This window comes from Schistocerca americana, chromosome 1 (assembly GCF_021461395.2).
Source record: "Schistocerca americana isolate TAMUIC-IGC-003095 chromosome 1, iqSchAmer2.1, whole genome shotgun sequence".
NCBI lineage: Eukaryota > Metazoa > Arthropoda > Insecta > Orthoptera > Acrididae > Schistocerca > Schistocerca americana.
In genome coordinates this window covers 930,878,898-930,899,082 of record NC_060119.1, presented here as the reverse complement: position 1 = coordinate 930,899,082, position 20,185 = coordinate 930,878,898, and the positions used below count along the sequence as shown (strand labels likewise).

Genomic DNA, 20,185 nt, shown 5'->3' with positions numbered 1-20,185 from the left:
CTGATATTCACAATCTTTCTTGGAGAATAGGTTCAATACTCAAAACATTATACAGGATATCACAGAAGGAGTGATGAATACAGGTATGATGGCAATGATCATTCAAAGCAAAAACGTTTGGTAAACATGAGCTCTAAAATGCATGTCGTACAAGCTGTGAGCATTTCATTACTTAGAATTATCTCTTCTAAAGAAGACGTGCTTATAGCTCTGAAGTTATGCATTTTAGAGTCCCTGTTTACCAGCCTTTTTGCTTTTAATGATCACTCCTGTCATTTTCCTGACTACTAGCCATTCCTCCAGGGACAGTGTATACATATTAGTATTCACACATGATCAAGTAAGGTAACATATGGGCATGTACATTGCTTTAAATTTTGAATTATGAATTATGAAGATTTCACTGTAAACATTGCTTTGGTCTTTCCATTCCAAGTTTAGCAGAACTTCAGAAGCATTCATTCTAATTGCTTTTCTATGTTTATAAGTTGAAAGGAAGGTATCTGTCAGCTTCATATGTCTGTATTATCTGTCGTGCATTTTAGAGCTGGAGTTTGTTACATCACTGTTTGTCAATCAGTGTGGCTGGAAACAAATACAGAAAGTAGTGCCACTCATTAAAATATATATTTGTCTAAAAAACTTATTGGCAGTTTTGGTTCTTAAAAATCTGTTTCACTTTTCATGTAATCAGTGTTCATTCTAAGCTTTTTTGTAATGTTGCTCTAGCCTCATTCACCACTGGGCATAGTCTGACCATTAGTAGCATAGAAGTTCTCCAAATGGGAATTGAACCAGTTGAAAACTGTCTTGTGTTTGTTATCTTCATAACATTGTCCATCAAGCTGTACCTCCAAGGATCATAATAGTGATTGTAAGGTAGGTGCTTGGAAAGTTCCCAACTGAAATGCTGAAAAGTATGCTGGCACAAGGTATGAACCTTTTTAACCTCTACAACCTAACCCCCTCTCCTCAAAGAAGGATCTCTCAGTTCTGAAAGCTAGGTAGTTTAACAGTACTACACATTTCACCTCCTGAAGCTAAGAACTGGGGAGCAATTCTGTCTCATTTGATTTTGTCCAATAATTTTCCTTGATATAAGAAAATTCAAGAAATTTTAGCCCTCTTTTTGCTCAAGTAAAAAGATGTATTAATTATTGGTTTTGATTTTGCCACGTTTTTGACCATTGTGAATATCTTATACCAATGCAGAATCAAAACATCTAGCCCGTAATAATGTGAGAAACGGAATGATCTCCAGCTTATCAATGGTGGTCCGAAACAGCTCATTCCCTTTACATTCTTTGCTGTCTGTGCTGACCAGTTAGCTTTTTTTGTACCCATTTCACTCTTAATTGGTGATATGCAAGCATTTGCATGACAGCTGTGCAATTAGCAGTGCACCATATGAGAGGAAATTCATCAGCCTGACCAACAGTCATGAATCAATAAGATCACACTTCTTACCAATTAATAATGTGGTTTATTGGCCTGGATGCTGGGCTGCCACTTCAGTCATTATGCATGTTTGTATGACCACTTAAAATCTCAATACCATTGTCTAACCTTTCTTTCGCTCATTACAGTAGGCATGTAAACTAGGCACAACTTGTTAATTTCAGCAGCTGTAGAATCTTTTACACACAAAAATGTAAATGCATTCTGCAACTGGCAGAGGTATCAATAATTAAAGCTCTTTTTTGTTCTCATCCAAAGTGGAACAAGTACTGAATCAAAACAATGATTACTTTGGCTTTGGAATTAACTAATAAATGGCACTGCCTTTCTGTATCTTTGTTCTCAGCTGCCCATGTTTCAATATAAGCAAACCACTTGTATCTTTTGAATAAACCCCATAAAGGAATTTTGACTGGTACCAAATTAATGGCCTATTCATGTTAAAATCATTGCCTTTGCACTGAGACTGAAGTAGTTGATAAGCAGCCAAGTGCATTAAGTTTGCTGTTTTTAGTCACTAACAGTAATATTGTGTCACATGTAACAGGGTATGAAGTAAATGTGCCCACACAGTTTCTGTGCATTTGTTAACTGATCTTTCCTTGTTTCCTAATTAAAACATTTAAAAGCAGAACGTATGTCTACAGTTACAGTACATAAAGACTTATAGATTAATTCTGATGAATGGTCTTGAAAATGGGAGTGGGATTTGATTTCTCAGTGCTAGAAAGAGCAAAGGAGCCATAAATATGTTAGTTTAGATCTGTACTCCAAGTCAAGGGTGCCCATAACCAGGGACAAGGGAGACCACATCATCTCTCTTCTCACTGTAATGTAGTAATGTTAACACACACTGACATTCACAAAATTTATTCCACACTACCTGTTGGCTGTTGATTGTCATTTATCACAAGCTGTACTCTTTCTTGAGCTACAAGTGTACTGCAGTTCTGGGCAAAGTAATGCAAAACAAATTTATCTGATGCAACTTCCAGACCTGGAATTAGAAAATAAGTCTTAATTAAGCAAAGAAAACACATTTTAACTTCCTGTTAACAAAATCACAGCATAGTTGGTCAAACTGAACTTTTATTTTGATAGGTTTGTTAGTGTAAACACTTTGCTAGATTTAGTAACCATTGATCCACAGAATTAAGAAGTTCATTCCACACTCATCAACTACGTCCCTTTGCATTTTCATCCAATAAATGAGCAGTAACATCTAAAATATCACAGTTTTACATTTCTTGTATTCAGGACGAGAAGCCTGCTTGCTGTACAAGAGAAAGTCTTGAGTATTTGACGGCTTGGCCAGCCAGGAGAAGTAAGGTAAGGAAGGACACAATTTAAAGTCCCACAAACACTGAGGGCATTAGAGACGGAGGACTAGCTCAGACTGTGTCAGGATAGTGAAGGAAATCAGCTGTGCCTTTTCAAGGGAGCTGTTCAAACAACTGTCTAAAGTGACTGAATCACTGAAAACCCAAATCATGAAGGCCAGACTTTAATTTGAATTGTCTTCCCAAATGCAAGACCAGTATGATGATTACTGCACAGCCTCACCCAGTTTGGCCAGCCATAGTTATTAAGTGAGCAGACAAGGTGGGTTAAGGCAGGCAAGGATATAGAATCCAAACATGACTCTAGGATTATTATCATAAAAAATAACATTTCAGTTATGAGAGCTTACAAAATTAATACCAAATGAACTACTATAACCGTCTGATCATATGATGTGTCATATGGAAGCTAGCATCAGTGAATATCCCAATAAGTTAGAGTTCCAATCATTCGTGTGTATAAAGTATTCGAGATGAATTCATTAATGTGCCAACACTATTAACTTAGCAGTAGTTTTATCATAATTGCAAGATGAAGCTAAACATTGTAAGCCATGTTGGCAATGCTGATCATGGATTACACCAGACTTGCCACTCATGTCCCCTTCTTCACAATGGCCTAAAGTATTCTCTCAAATGCCACCACCTGTGGTGTAGACTGTCTGTATTTTGTGCCATTTATAACTCATTCAGTCACATCAGATGTCAATAGGAAGAAAAGGGGATAATGTCAAGGAAGAATGTAATATTGAGGTAATCCTTACTGCAAATAAACCTAAAATTGAGGAAAATTTAGCTTTGATTTTATGGGTTTTTCACAGGGGCTACAAATTTATATGGTGTAGAATCACAAAATGTAAAATCAGGGAATGTAAAATCTATGTTCCACTGAAGTTATCCCAATTGATGGTTGGATGATTAGTGTCCTACAATGATTACAGTATAACAGGAACTTGTGTACTATTTAACTGAGGCTCTTTCTAACGTTTCCAGTTAGATCAGGAGGTGAGGAGCAGTTTATAGAAGGGTCTAATTATAATTTTATACCAAAACTATCTCACATGAAATTTCACTTTCTATCCATGTAGACTCAAGTTTGTTTACTGCAGCAAATACACCATCATTTCCCATTAGTGTATCCTTTCAATGCAGGTTTAAACTTCCACCAAAAATCTTGCTGCTGTCAACTTTGGTTATTAACAAGATTTCTGTATTGTGTGAGTTTCACTGTTTTTTAAAAGAGCCTCAAATTCTGGCACTATCGCAAATGCTTTGGTAGTTTACTCCTGGGACAGAAATACTCTCACTTGTAGGTGACCTTCCTTTCGATCTTGCATTGATATCTCTGGGTTTTCTACAGCTATTGTTGCCTAAACTGAATGAAAGTTGTCAAAAAATAAAATAAAATAAATATCCAACCTTGTGACCTTGTGAGCATCCCACACGCAACTATCTGGTTAGCAGCCTCTGATGGGTAGTACACACTTGATCCTTTTAGGGGAACCCTACAGTTCTGAACCCTACAGCTCAAATATAAAAAGTCACAACGTAACTTATCACAGTACCTGTGCAGTCTGGTTGAAGTCTTACACTTCTCTCAGACCTAGGGGACCACAATCCATTTTGGAGCTTTGGTGAAGCTCCACAAGGAGCACTAATATTCTCAACCTTCTCTTCCAGTCACTAGCATGATCAAAGTACAACCTGCAAGTCCAGTCCACAGGCTCTTTTTCCCCCCACATGAACCACAGTCTGCAGTTGGTTCCACCACGTTCCTTAGTGATTACCAGAATACCCTCTTCAATATGTTGAATGGGTTACCCACGCACACTGAGTGCACAGTGTTCCGTCTTATCTTTGATACTATTTCCATATGAGGTTCTGATATTTACCATACATTTGAACTGCAGATGATTAATAGACCCCTATCTTTTACATTTGACTTCCCTTGATGTGGGACTAAACACCATTCCATAACATGTGAAGTGAGTCCCACTGGCTCTGTTTTGACCTTAGTGTAAGACAGCACCTTGTTTACCAGACACCTTGACTTGCCCCTGACACACCATTCTCAGTCAAATGGAAGAGAAGTGATAGGTCCTTTATTTTATGCAGAAGAGGCAACATCCACAGGAGAGGAAGAGGTTGGATATCTCTGGTACACAACTTAGTAGTCCTCTAAGCACTCTTTTGTAGCAACTTTTACTTCACTTCCTTGACAGCAGTCAGAGCAGTGTCTAGGTGATTACATACAGCAGCTAACTTATCCATGCCCGAGAATAGCATCCACAGTGGGGCTGCATTGTGTCTGGTGCACTGTATTACAGAACAGAAAACAGTAACTTTAAAGTAATATTTCTGATTCTCTTAATTTGTTGGTCTGATACACTGCAATTATCAGCAGCCCCTTACGACCTAAGCAAGTAACAGCCAAACTGAGATCTGTTTTAAAAACAAAAGTTTTGCACCATTTCCTGTTCTTGTAAACAGTTTTTAGGTTATGGCCAATAAAAAAATTCATCAATACTGTGAATTTATGAAAAATGCAAGCAATGTACACCTCAAAGGAATACTAACTGAGGTGATATTTTGTTAATAACTTGTTTAATACTGTGTTGATATTTTTGTGAAAAGGTGCAAAGTGGTCAATAATTTTACTGTTTTCTTGCATAATGTATGTAAAGGTAATTAGCTTTAAATTTGAATGATTTTCATTAAATATATAACTTCAGTACAGTAGTGTGTGATATCCCAGAGCATTTAAGCTTCATCAGAAAGGAGGTGAGCCTTTTTTCAGCTAGCTTTTGTTGGTATTTGTCAAAGTACCTGTCAGACCGTGGCACCAAGAAGGTTCAGTGGGTGCTTACTGGATGTTATTGTCCAGCATTCAGGCACGTGATCTGCATCAATGTTTCGTACTTATCTATGGCCATAAATCAATGATGATAAATTCCTATTACCACATACATGTATGTTATAGGGGTTACCACAGACTTTCTGTAACAGTTTCCCCTGATATGGACACACACTGTAAATGTCAAAATATAAATGTCAAAATATAAAGGTATCAGTGCCTCATGATTTCAGTTTCCCATGTCTCTAGCACCACAACCTGCAGTGTAATGAAATGTGCTGTTATATCGTACCCATCCTGCTAATAACTTAAGCTAATGTCTAATATGGGAACAGACAATATTTCAGTCTCATGACAAACTAAACTATTCCACTCATCATTACAACAGCCATTCTGTCTTAGCTGCTTATTAGTATCTAATACCTTTGCGAACATAAATACCAAAGAACTTCCAAGATTCTGCTAGCATGTTCTTGGACAGATAAAAATCATTAATAGCAAGATGACATAACATTTTGCATCTACATAATACAACTTGCTATTTATTAAAGTGGTGTAAAATTTACTTTAATGTTATTTGGACCTTAAATTTTTTGAATAAGATGTAAACACAAAAAGTTGTTTTATGTCAATTTCATTCCTTTCTAGGAGTATGAGGTTCCACACTGATTTAGAAATAAACACTGTAAATCAGTCTTCATAGAGTCTTTACATTGTCTTTAGTGATGATTTCTGATCCCAAAGTTATTATTTACCAACTACATAAACACTTAGAAAAACCAATAATTTAAAATGTGTGTGTGTGTGTGTGTGTGTGTGTGTGTGTGTGTGTGTGTGTGTGTGTGTGTGTGTGTGTGTGTGCGCGCGCGCGTGCAAAAAGCACAAGAAAGTATTTAGAAACTCAATTATGCACAAGTAGTAAGTATTTCACTGCAAAAACAAACCACACTTGAGATAGCTGTCACTGGATACTTTTAACTGCCTCAAGAAAGAAGAGCATACCTACTTTTAGCAGTGAAATTTTCATCAGTTCCTTCTATGAAATGTGTTTCCTCCTGATAATCTACCCAGCTTAATGCAAGAATTCTTTTCCTCATCTGTGCTCCATTGCCAGTAATGTTCTTGTAGCTTTGAAATTTGATAGGTGTAACCTGTAAAAACAATTTTTGTCAGATTATGAATGCAGCATGCAGAAATTCCTGATAATATATTGCAGATTTATACTCACAAAATAAAAATAAGCAATAATTACCATTAACTACTTCAGCATTATTATTTGGATCACTGATATGAGATCATATTAAAATTACTGATTAAAATGAAGTCACCTCATACTATTTGCATTATTACTACCAAAAACTTCCACAAGAACATGAAAAAACATCATAGAATTTCAATTACTTCACAAAGCTTTGAAAGGATGGTTTACAATATGATAGTGGTTACTATATGTGAGTGCTCATTTCCCGAACAAGTGAGTTTCAGGCACTGTAGGTCATCTTGTAGCCTAAAACAAAGCTTCAACCACCATATCAATGTGGGTGTCTGTTGACTAGTCATGATTAATCATAAGACACTTAAGGAAAGACTATAGCCTTCATCTAATAAGGCATGTCCAGCTCATATGACAATTCTTTGAAAGTTCATAATTTGACCCCTTTTAAACTCACTTGACCATAGGAGTGAGTGAGTTTCTCTGCTTCAAACTGTTCCTTTTTTCCTGAAGAATTACAGGTAGATAGTAGTTGCTCTGGCAGCTATACCATCTGCTGGTAGATGCGATTGAAACCATTATCAGTACATCTGCTACCCCAGGTGGCATCTGCAGTTATCGGACTTCAAATATAGTTTTGAAGCTGGTAATATTAGTTACTCGACACATTGTGATCAATGATCACAATGGACATTTCACGTTAATTTCAGACTAATAAATATTAGATGGGTTAAAAACTATGATACAAGAATAAGCTGGAGATCAGATTGTTATAGATACAATAATATGTAATTCATATGAAATAGGAAATAATTTAAAACAGAAAGTCAAGGATGTAATAACATTATGAAATGGATAGATCACTATTCATCATATAAAGGAGACACTGAGTAGCAGATAAGCACAACAAAAAGACTGCTCTACATTTAAGCTTTTGACCAAAAGGGTTTCTTCCTCCCTACAATAGACTGAGCTGCAAGACCTGTCTCATACATCCTCCCACCACCACCAGTTCCAGTTTGGTCATGGAGATCTCCTGTTCCAACAAAGACAGGTCTACCTGTGAAAGTAGCCGTGTGATTTACAAACTAAGCTGCAACCACTGTACTGCTTTCTAGATGGGCATGGCAAATAAGCTGGCTGTCTGCATGAGTGGCCACCAACAAACTGTGGACAAGGTTGGACCATCGAGTTGCTGAGCATGCCGCCCAACACTTCACTTCAATGACAGGTTCACAGTCTGCACCAAACCTTCCAAAACTAGTTTTTCTGAATTCCACAGGTGGGAACCACCTGAAATATATTCTACATTCCTGTAGGTCACCTGACCACAAACTTAACTAGTGCCTGTCCTCCACATCTCCTCTGTATCTTTAGCAGCAATCTATCCATTCATAATATTGATGGGAAACTGTTTAGGTAGATTTGTTCTGTTTACTTACTAAATTTTTCTTTTTCCATTAGTTGAGTCTTTAGAGGCAGTTTACTAGTAGGCTTTTTTGTATGAGGGGCAGGAGTTTACTATTTATGTTCAAAATTAAGACCACCTTATAAGTCAGTTTATACCCACTAATGTATTCTTGATAAAAAAGTTTACTAGATTTTAGTAGACATCTATGATTTAAGTTGCATACTACTTGAATTCATAACCATTCTTTCCTTTGTAGACACATTTCCTTCAACAGATACCACCATAAGGTAGGGATGGATCAAGTTCTGCAACCATCTTTGATACCAATGTATGAAACTGCATGTAATGCAAAGTTTACCAAGCTCAGTCAGTCAGACTGAACGATTATGGGAAGAATGACTCAACTGTGTCTTATGAACTTAAATAGGCCTTTGCTTGTAGTTTAATGCTACCCTTCAATGTGTAGCCTCATTTTACAAATTGCCTCCCAGATGCTGCTTTATGACAGGGTGAACTTTCATGCTAATGCAATCAATCTCTAAATTGTTCCTCTGTCGTTCACAGTACACAATACAGTGAAATGTATTCACATCCTTCTGCATTGAGCATTTTCTTAAGTGCAATAAGAGGACCACACACTAACCATGAAAAAACCCTCCTCTTGTTCCTCCTCCACCACCACCACCACCACCACCACCACCACCACCACCACCACCACCACCACCACCACCGAGGACAGGTAATGTTATTCATGCTTTCACCAAAAACAAACCCTTCCATTGGATTTCCACAGGGCACAGCATGATTCATCACACAAAATCACTCATTTCCAGTCACCCACTGTCCACTGATCTTTATACTGCACAAACATTGCTTAGCACCTAGTACAGAAATGTGTAGCTTATGAGGAGCTGCTTGACCATTGTACCTCATTTTTTTTAACACTGTACAAAGTGTACAGTCATAGTACTAGTAGGTGGACTGCTGGTAGCACTTTGGAACTCATGATTGAATTCTTCCACTGCTTTATACATTTTTTAGGGTTCCATATCTTTATCAAAAAATGGCGGGTAGAGATATGTTGACATTTATGTTAAATACTGAGGTTTACAGTCCTTTGGCAGTGTAAATAACTTAAGCTTCGAATTCAATGTAATAACAAGATATAACCATAAGTGTTACATTTTTATACTCAAGAACTCACTCATCAAAATCCATTGATGAGCTGCCTGTGTACATGTCAGACCTAGTTGTCCTTTGGCAAAGTGCATATCTGGGATCTGAGGGATCACAGAATTTGATCTCTACCAAACAATGGATTTGTCACTCCTAATTTTAATTTAGCCTAGGCTCACCAAAAGCTACATGTGGTTTAGGTTCATTGTGAAACTATAAGCCCCTTTCCCCAGTTATCCAACTGAGGGACATGCAAGTCAGTGAAGCGTCTTCCAGTAGAAACACTTTCACCAGGCCATAGAGTCATATTAAATGATGTTGTTGTTGTTGTCGTCTTCAGTCCTGAGACTGGTTTGATGCAGCTCTCCATGCTACTCTATCCTGTGCAAGCTGCTTCATCTCCCAGTACCTACTGCAGCCTACATCCTTCTGAATCTGCTTAGTGTATTCATCTCTTGGTCTCCCTCTACGATTTTTACCCTCCACACTGCCCTCCAATACTAAATTGGTGATCCCTCGATGTCTCAGAACATGTCCTACCAACCAATCCCCTCTTCTAGTCAAGTTGTGCTACAAGCTCCTCTTCTCCCCAATTCTATTCAATACCTCCTCATTAGTTATGTGATCTACCCATCTAATTATCAGCATTCTTCTGTAGCACCATATTTCAAAAGCTTCTATTCTCTTCTTGTCTAAACTATTTATCATCTACGTTTCACTTCCACACATAGCTACACTCCATACAAATACTTTCAGAAATGACTTCCTGAAATTTAAATCTATACTCCATGTTAACAAATTTTTCTTCTTCAGAAATGCTTTCCTTGCCATTGCCATTCTACATTTTGCAGCCTCTCTACTTCGACCATCATCAATTATTTTGCTCCCCAAATAGCAATACTCATTTACTACTTTAAGTGTCTCATTTCCTAATCTAATTCCTCAGCATCACCCAATTTAACTCTACTACATTCCATTATCCTTATTTTGCTTTTGTTGATGTTCATTTTATACCCTCCTTTCAAGACACTGTCCATTCCATTCAGCTGCTCTTCCAAGTCCTTTGCTGTCTCCGAGAATTACAATGTCATCGGCAAACCTCAAAGTTTTTATTTCTCCTCCATGGATTTTAATTCCTATTCCGAACTTTTATTTCCTTTATTGCTTGCTCAATATACAGATTGAATAACATTGGGGAGAGGCTACAACCCTGTCTCACTCCCTTCCCAACCACTGCTTCCCTTTCATGCCCCTCGACTCATAACTGCCATCAGGTTTCTGTACAAATTGTAAATAGCCTTTCGCTCCCTGTATTTTACCCCAGCCACCTTCAGAATTTGAAAGAGAGTATCCCAGTCAATAACATTGTCAAAAGCTTTCTCTAAGTCTACAAATGCTAGAAATGTAGGTTTGCCTTTCCTTAATCTTTCTTCTAAGATAAGTCGTAGGGTCTGTATTGCCTCACGTGTTCCAACATTTCTACGGAATCCAAACTGATCTTCCCCGAGGTCAGCTTCTACCAGTTTTTCCATTTGTCTGTATAGAATTCGCATTTGTATTTTGCAGCTGTGACTTATTAAACTGATAGTTCGGTAATTTTCACATCTGTCAACACCTTTTTTCTTTGGGATTGGAATTATTACGTTGTTCTTGAAGTCTGAGAATATTTCACCTGTCTCATACATCTTGCTCACCAGTTGGTAGAGTTTTGTCATGACTGGCTCTCCCAAGCCCGTCAGTAGTTCTAATGGAATGTTTTTTACCCCCAGGGCCTTGTTTCGGCTTAGGTCTTTCAGTGCTCTGTCAAACTCTTCACGCAGTATCATATCTCCCATTTCATCTTCATCTACACCCTCTTCCCTTTCCATAATATTGTCCTCATGTACATCGCCCTTGTATAGACCCTCTATATACTCCTTCCACCTTTCTGCTTTCCCTTCTTTGCTTAGAACTGGGTTTCCATCTGAGCTCTTAATATTCATACAAGTGGTTCTCTTTTCTCCAAAGGTCTCTTTAATTTTCCTGTAGGCAGTATTTATCTTACCCCTCGTGAGAAAAGCCTCTACACCGTTACATTTGTCCTCTAGCCATGCCTGTTTAGCCATTTTGCACTTCCTGTCGATCTCATTTTTGAGACGTTCGTATTCCTTTTTGCCTGTTTGACTTACTGCATTTTTATATTTTCTCCTTTCATCAATTAAATTCAATATTTCTTCTGTTGCCGAAGGGTTTCTACTAGCCCTCATCTTTTAACCTATTTGATCCTCTGCAGCCTTCACTATTTCATCCCTCAAAGCTACCCATTCTTCTTCTACTGTATTTCTTTCCCCCATTCCTGTCAATTGTTCCCTTATGCTCTCCCTGAAACTCTGTACAACCTCTGGTTCTTTCAGTTTATCCAGGTCCCATCTCCTCAAATTCCCACCTTTTTGCAGTTTCTTCAGCTTTAATCTACAGGTCATAACCAATAGATTGTGGTCAGAGTCCACATCTGCCCCTGGAAATGTCTTACAATTTAAAACCTGGTTCCTAAATCTCTGTCTTACCATTATATAAATCTATCTGATACCTTCTAGTATCTCCAGGCTTCTTCCACGTATACAACCTTCTTTCATGATTCTTGAACCAAGTGTTAGCTATGATTAAGCTGTGCTCTGTGCAAAATTCTACCAGGCGGCTTCCTCTTTCATTTCTTAGCCCCAATCCATATTAACCTGCTATGTTTCCTTCTCTCCCTTTTCCTACTCTCTAATTCCAGTCACCCATGACTATTAAATTTTCATCTCCCTTCGCTACCTGAATAATTTCTTTTATCTCATCACACATTTCATCAATTTCTTCATCATCTGCCGAGCTAGTTTGCATATAAACTTCTACTACTGTAGTAGGTTTGGGCTTCATGTATCTTGGCCACAATAATGCGTCCACTATGCTTTTTGTAGTAGCTTACCCGCACTCCTATTTTTTTATTCATTATTAAAGCAACTCCTGCGTTACCCCTATTTGATTTTGTATTTACAACCCTGTATTCACCTGACCAAAGGTCAGGTTCCTCCTGCCACTGAACTTCACTAATTCCCACTATATCTAACTTTAACCTATCCATTTCCCTTTTTAAATTTTCTAACCTACCTGCCCGATTAAGGCATCTGACATTCCACGCTCCGATCTGTAGAATGCCGGTATCCTTTCTCCTGATAATGACATATTAAATAACAACAATAACAATAACAATAATAAACCCCGTGGAGGCCCGGGAAAAGAATAGGCCTCTGGTATGTTCTGCCCGTCATAAAAGGCGACGAAAAGAACAAACCACTAATAGGGCTAACCCCCCTTTTAGTGTGATTAGTTGGTTCAGGACAGAACCAAAGAAGCCTCGGACAAGCGCCGTCATGGTCGGGGACGACGTTTGAACCTTATGCCCGCCCACAATGGTAACGACACTGCTAGCCAGCTGGAAAATGATTCACACCCAAATAGAGGTGTTTTGCAGGATATGCTTCCTGCAACCACCCTAGAAGGAAAACAATGACCGAGGATGAGATGGTCAGATGAAGTTAATCGACACCTCGTGTTCTGTTATTACCAAGCAACAAACCTAGGAACCAACACAACTGGATACAGATCACAAGTATACACAACATTTATTATCAGATACCCAGAATTAAAATTTTTAACAGAACAATGACTAGCTGATCAGATCCGTGTAATAATAAAAAATAACAGGATACCCCAGTCAGAATTAGGAAACATCAAACAACAAGTACAACAAATACTGGAACAAAATAATGTGCAATCAGAAGAAGAAGAAGAAGAAAATACAGTAATGGACTCAAACATCCCAGAGCAAAACAAACAAAGAACAACACGCATCAATTAAACAATCAGAGGAAAACAAAATCTTAAGACAGCCACCAGAACAAGCACAAATAGAACTCGAAGTAACACACATGTTAGATATGGAAGAAAAATTTCAGCTGACATATATAGAATACAAAGACACAAATACAGACATTAGACCATTCTTGCATAGACCGCCCAATAACCCACAAGTCGAAACAACAATAAAAACTATCAACACAATCATACACTACAAAATAAATGAAAACACAACTATGGAAGAGTTACAACTACTGGTTTATATAGGAGCACTCGCTACACTAAATAAACACACTAGGCAGAGATCAGAACCAACCAACACACAGAAGAAACCCACAAAACCAGCATGGAAACACAGGCTACAGATCAGAATAGAAAAACTGAGAAAAGACATGGGACGGCTAACACAATTTATAAGAAATGAAATGTCAGAAGAAGAAAAAACGAAAAAGGTTAGGTAAAATCTCACAACAAGAAGTGATAGAGTAATTAGATGAAAAGAATCAGAAATTACAAGCATTGGGCAAATGACTTAGAAGATACAAAAAAAGTGAAAATAGAAGGAAACAAAACTAAACATTCAACACAAACCAAAAGAAATGTTACCAGACAATAGATAACACACACACATTAAAATATACAATCCACCAAACATAACAGACATGGAACACTTCCGGAGCAACATATGGTCAAACCCGGTACAACATACAGGAATGCACGGTGGAAACAAGCAGAAACAGACACATATAAGATGATACCACAAATGCCTGAAGTGATAATTTTGCAACACAAAGTCACCCAAGCAATTAATTCTACTCACAATTGGAAAGCCCCTGGAAAAGATAAAATAGCAAATTTCTGGCTAAAGAAATTCACCTCAACACATTTACATCTAACTAAATTATTTAACAATATGAATATAATAGAGGGAAACATTCCACATGGGAAAAATATATCTAAAAACAAAGATGATGTGACTTACCAAACGAAAGCACTGGCAGGTCATTGGTTGCGAAAGCTTGAATATTTTTTTTGTGTGTGTGTGTGTGTGTGTGTGTGTGTGTGTGTGTGTGTGTGTGTGTGTGTGTCGACCTGCCAGTGCTTTTGTTTGGTAAGTCACATCATCTTTGTTTTTAGATATAAATTATTTAACAATTACATTGCAGACCCATACACATTCCCTGATACACTTACACATGGAATTACTTATCTGAAACCTAAAGATCAAGCAGACACAGCAAACCCAGCTAAATATCGCCCCATAACATGCCTACCAACCATATACAAAATATTAACTTCAGTCATTACACAGAAATTAATGACACATACAACACAGAACAAAATTATAAATGAAGAACAAAAAGGCTGTTGCAAAGGAGCACGAGGATGTAAAGGGCAACTGATAATAGATGCAGAGGTGACATATCAAGCTAAAACTAAACAAAGGTCGCTACACTACGCATACATTGATTACCAAAAAGCTTTTGATAGTGTACCCCACTCATGGTTACTACAAATATTGGAAATATAGAAAGTAGATCCTAAACTGATACAGCTCCTAAACATAGTAATGAAAAATTGGAAAACCACACTTAATATCCAAACAAATTCAAATAATATCACATCACAGCCAATACAGATTAAATGTGGAATATACCAAGGAGACTCATTAAGTCCTTTCTGGTTCTGCCTTGCTCTGAACCCACTATCCAACATGCTAAATAATACAAATTATGGATACAATATTACTGGAATATACCCACACAAAATCACACATTTGCTATACATGGATGATCTAAAACTACGGGCAGCAACAAATCAACAACTCAACCAATTACTAAAGATAACAGAAGTATTCAGCAATGATATAAGTATGGCTTTTGGAACAGACAAATGTAAGAAAAATAGCATAGTCAAGGAAACACACACTAAACAGGAAGATTACATATTGGATAACCACAGCGACTGCATAGAAGCGATGGAAAAAACAGATGCCTATAAATATCTAGGATACAGACAAAAAATAGGAATAGATAATACAAATATTAAAGAAGAACTAAAAATATAGACAAAGACTAACAAAAATACTGGAAACAGAATTGACAGCAAGAAACAAGGCAAAAGCTATAAATGCTTATGCTATACCAATATTGACCTACTCATTTGGAGTAGTGAAATGGAGTAACACAGACCTAGAAGCACTCAATACACTTACACAATCACAGTGCCACAAATATAGAATACATCACATACATTCAGCAACTGAAAGATTCACATTAAGCAGAAAGGAAGGAGGAAGGGGTTTTATCAACATAAAAAACCTACATTATGGACAGGTAGACAATTTAAGAAAATTCTTTCTAGAACGAGCAGAAACTAGCAAAATATACAAGGCAATCACTCATATAAATACATCGGCTACACCACTGCAATTTCATAACCACTTCTACAACCCTTTAGATCACATAACATCGACAGACATGAAGAAAGTAAATTGGAAAATGAAAACACTACATGGCAAGCACCCGTATCATCTAACACAGCCACACATCGATCAAGACGCATCCAACACATGGCTAAGAAAAGGCAATATATACAGTGAGACAGAAGGATTCATGATTGCAATACAGGATCAAACAATAAACACCAGGTATTACAGCAAGCATATTATTAAAGATCCCAATACCACAACAGATAAATGCAGACTTTGCAAACAACAAATAGAAACAGTAGATCACATCACAAGTGGGTGTACAATACTAGCAAATACAGAATACCCCAGAAGACATGACAATGTAGCAAAAATAATACATCAACAGCTTGCCTTACAACATAAACTTATAAAACAACATGTTCCCACATACAAGTATGCACCACAAAATGTACTGGAGAACGATGAATACAAATCATACTGGAACAGAACCATTATAACAGATAAAACACCACCACATAACAAACCTGACAACATACTCACCAATAAAAAGAAGAAATTAACACAACTAATCGAAATATCCATACCCAACACAATATACAAAAGAAAACAGGAGAAAAAATTGAAAATTACATCCAACTGGCTGAGGAAGTCAAGGACTTGTGGCAACAGGATAAAGTTGACATTATACCAATTATACCATCAACTACAGGAGTCATACCACACAATATCCACCAGTACATCAATGAAATACAGCTACGTCAAAATTTATATATACAACTACAGAAATCTGTAATTATTGATACTTGTTCAATTACCCGAAAGTTCCTAAATGCAATGTAACATATACCGTACAGTTAAAAGGAAGTCACGCTTGATCAAGGCCCGCATCACCTTCCATTTTTAACCAGACGTAACATCTGAGACAGGAAAGAAAAATAATAATAATAATAATAATAATAATCTACATACATAACTTCAAGAATTTTACTCTTTTTTTATAACCAGCATCTTTGACACATTGACTGCCATATGCATAGTGATGGGTGTTGCATTGTCAGGCACCAGGCTCTGCTTTGGTCATCGGGGCCTACTGACAGTCAATGTGTTGACACTAGACAGTCCGTGTGTCAATACACAAGATGTGCATTGTCTTTGTTTAGCTGTTGTTGTTCCATCATATTTCCACTTCACAATCACAACAGTTAGCTTTGCGAACTTTAGAAGAGTTGTAATGTCCCCAATGGATTTATTACTCAGGTTGACATCCAAGGACTAGACCACCTCAAATTGCTGAGCACTGCTGATCAACTGCTTCTCTACAGACAATACAACACTCCCCATCTTCTTTTATACTGTCTCTTTAACACTAGTGGTCAATTCCACATTACATGTGTCGAAATACTTTTGATCAGATAGTGTACAAATCACAAGACTGAATTGTAGGTATTATTCCTGTAGATGTTAATTTTCATTAAAAATGATTTGTTTAGTTAGCAACAGGCACTTCATGTCTTACACTGGAGTATGGTAAATATTTTTAACATTTGCTGCTACTCTATGTTACCTAGTTGCTGTATGACTATATACACTCCTGGAAATGGAAAAAAGAACACATTGACACCGGTGTGTCAGACCCACCATACTTGCTCCGGACACTGCGAGAGGGCTGTACAAGCAATGATCACACGCACGGCACAGAGGACACACCAGGAACCGCGGTGTTGGCCGTCAAATGGCGCTAGCTGCGCAGCATTTGTGCACCGCCGCCGTCAGTGTCAGCCAGTTTGCCGTGGCATACGGAGCTCCATCGCAGTCTTTAACACTGGTAGCACGCCGCGACAGCGTGGACGTGAACCGTATGTGCAGTTGACGGACTTTGAGCGACTGCGTATAGTGGGCATGCGGGAGGCCGGGTGGACGTACCGCCGAATTGCTCAACACGTGGGGCGTGAGGTCTCCACAGTACATCGATGTTGTCGCCAGTGGTCGGCAGAAAGTGCACGTGCCCGTCGACCTGGGACCGGACCACAGCGACGCACGGATGCACACCAAGACCGTAGGATCCTACGCAGTGCCGTAGGGGACCGCACCGCCACTTCCCAGCAAATTAGGGACACTGTTGCTCCTGGGGTATCGGCGAGGACCATTTGCAACCGTCTCCATGAAGCTGGGCTACGGTCCCGCACACCGTTAGGCCGTCTTCCGCTCACGCCCCAACATCGTGCAGCCCGCCTCCAGTGGTGTCGCGACAGGCGTGAATGGAGGGACGAATGGAGACGTGTCGTCTTCAGCGATGAGAGTCGCTTCTGCCTTGGTGCCAATGATGGTTGTATGCGTGTTTGGCGCCGTGCAGGTGAGCGCCACAATCAGGACTGCATACGACTGAGGCACACAGGGCCAACACCCGGCATCATGGTGTGGGGAGCGATCTCCTACACTGGCCGTACACCACTGGTGATCGTCGAGGGGACACTGAATAGTGCACGGTACATCCAAACCGTCATCGAACCCATCGTTCTACCATTCCTAGACCGGCAAGGGAACTTGCTGTTCCAACAGGACAATGCACGTCCGCATGTATCCCATGCCACCCAACGTGCTCTAGAAGGTGTAAGTCAACTACCCTGGCCAGCAAGATCTCCGGATCTGTCCCCCATTGAGCATGTTTGGGACTGGATGAAGCGTCGTCTCACGCGGTCTGCACGTCCAGCACGAACGCTGGTCCAACTGAGGCGCCAGGTGGAAATGGCATGGCAAGCCGTTCCACAGGACTACATCCAGCATCTCTACGATCGTCTCCATGGGAGAATAGCAGCCTGCATTGCTGCGAAAGGTGGATATACACTGTACTAGTGCCGACATTGTGCATGCTCTGTTGCCTGTGTCTATGTGCCTGTGGTTCTGTCAGTGTGATCATGTGATGTATCTGACCCCAGGAATGTGTCAAAGTTTCCCCTTCCTGGGACAATGAATTCACGGTGTTCTTATTTCAATTTCCAGGAGTGTAATTTATTATGGGAGTCTAACTGACAAACAATAGTAGCCCTACACTACATGATGATGATGATATTTTATAGCTACCACTTTCTGCATTACAGAGGATCTTAGTGACAGCATAGTCAAAATTTTCAAGTAATTTATGAAATGAGTAACTGATATATGCATCTACAAATAGCACTATTTTTCATGTTTGTCAGCAGCTTCTTAGAAAGATTATTGCTATGGACCACCTTAAATGACTACTACTTATAAGCAATCTCTAAAAATATATTTTTTACAATAAGAATTCCAACATCCGTAAGTCTTCAGGATGTTGGGCTATCAACTCTAAATTCCTCATTTTTCATGTTTGTACAATAAATATTTTGTTATCTTAAATCCTACAATGTTCAGTAAGTATTAGTTATTTGCACTTTTGATGGCTCATAGATGTAATGTTGCACTATGATGTAGAACACGTCAAATTACAGAGTGAATGCAAAATTTACTAGTACTTTTGCCAACAATCAAGAAAAATAAATATAACTGAACAAATGAATTTGAATTTTAATCATCTATTTAGAGGTTTTTTCTGATCTTAATTTGGATGCCATGAAATCTTAAAAATGAAGATGCATGTAGTGTGTACCATTAATAGTTCGGTTCTAAACCTGCACAGCTATTTTATAACACCCAAGTTGCATGGCCAGGTTTGGACCACTAAATAATATATTGAAGTCATTTTACAGGCTGTAGTGCTGTTTAAGAACAACCTTGAATGACCCCCTCCCTCCCCCCCCCCCTCCCCATGTTCTTTAGATTGTTAATAATAGTATGTTTCCCTTATCTGGAGATTAAACCCTTTATTACTGTTTGTTGTTTCATTTATATTAAATAGTAAAAAATGATAAGTTGCAACTCTGACACTGATTGGTAGAAACCACATTTAAGACTGCTTAGAAATTTAGTATCAGAATTAGTCTGTCCTCATACAGAACACACATGCATAAAACACATGGCATCTATCTCTGGATGCAAAGACCTGACTGTGGCTGAGGTGAGCAGCAGTCTCAGCTGGTCTGGGTAGTGGGAGTAAAGAAGATGTAAGAGGACTAGGAATGGGAGAAGCTACTTAGCTTTCTGTCGTAGCATGCAGGGATTTGGAAGGGAGGGATTTGAAAGAGGGGGGGGGCGGTAGGGGAAGGCTAAGGAGAGAAGCAGAGGAAGATAAAGGACTGTAGGAGCAATAGCTGGATATACTTACGTAGGACTGAATGGGGAGCAGCAGGTGGAGGATAGTGACTAGTGAAGATCGAAGCCAAGGTGGTTGCAGTAATGAAGAATATGTCGCAGAAAGAGTTCCCACCTGCACAATTCAGAAAACTTATGTTAATGGGAAGAATCCAGATGGGACAGGGCTATGAAGTAGTCTAAATCA

General features: G+C 38.6%; 1 protein-coding gene across 1 annotated transcript in view; it reads right to left on the bottom strand.

The window, feature by feature from the left end:
• The window catches only part of LOC124615388, a 226,368-nt gene that overhangs the window by 58,592 nt on the left and 147,591 nt on the right, over window positions 1–20,185 (bottom strand). The window contains exons 4-5 of the mRNA XM_047143218.1: window positions 6,659–6,803; window positions 2,342–2,455 (exon numbers count right to left, since the gene is read on the bottom strand). Of these exons, the coding sequence (XP_046999174.1) occupies window positions 2,342–2,455; window positions 6,659–6,803 (259 nt within the window). The remainder of the gene's footprint in view (window positions 1–2,341; window positions 2,456–6,658; window positions 6,804–20,185) is intronic.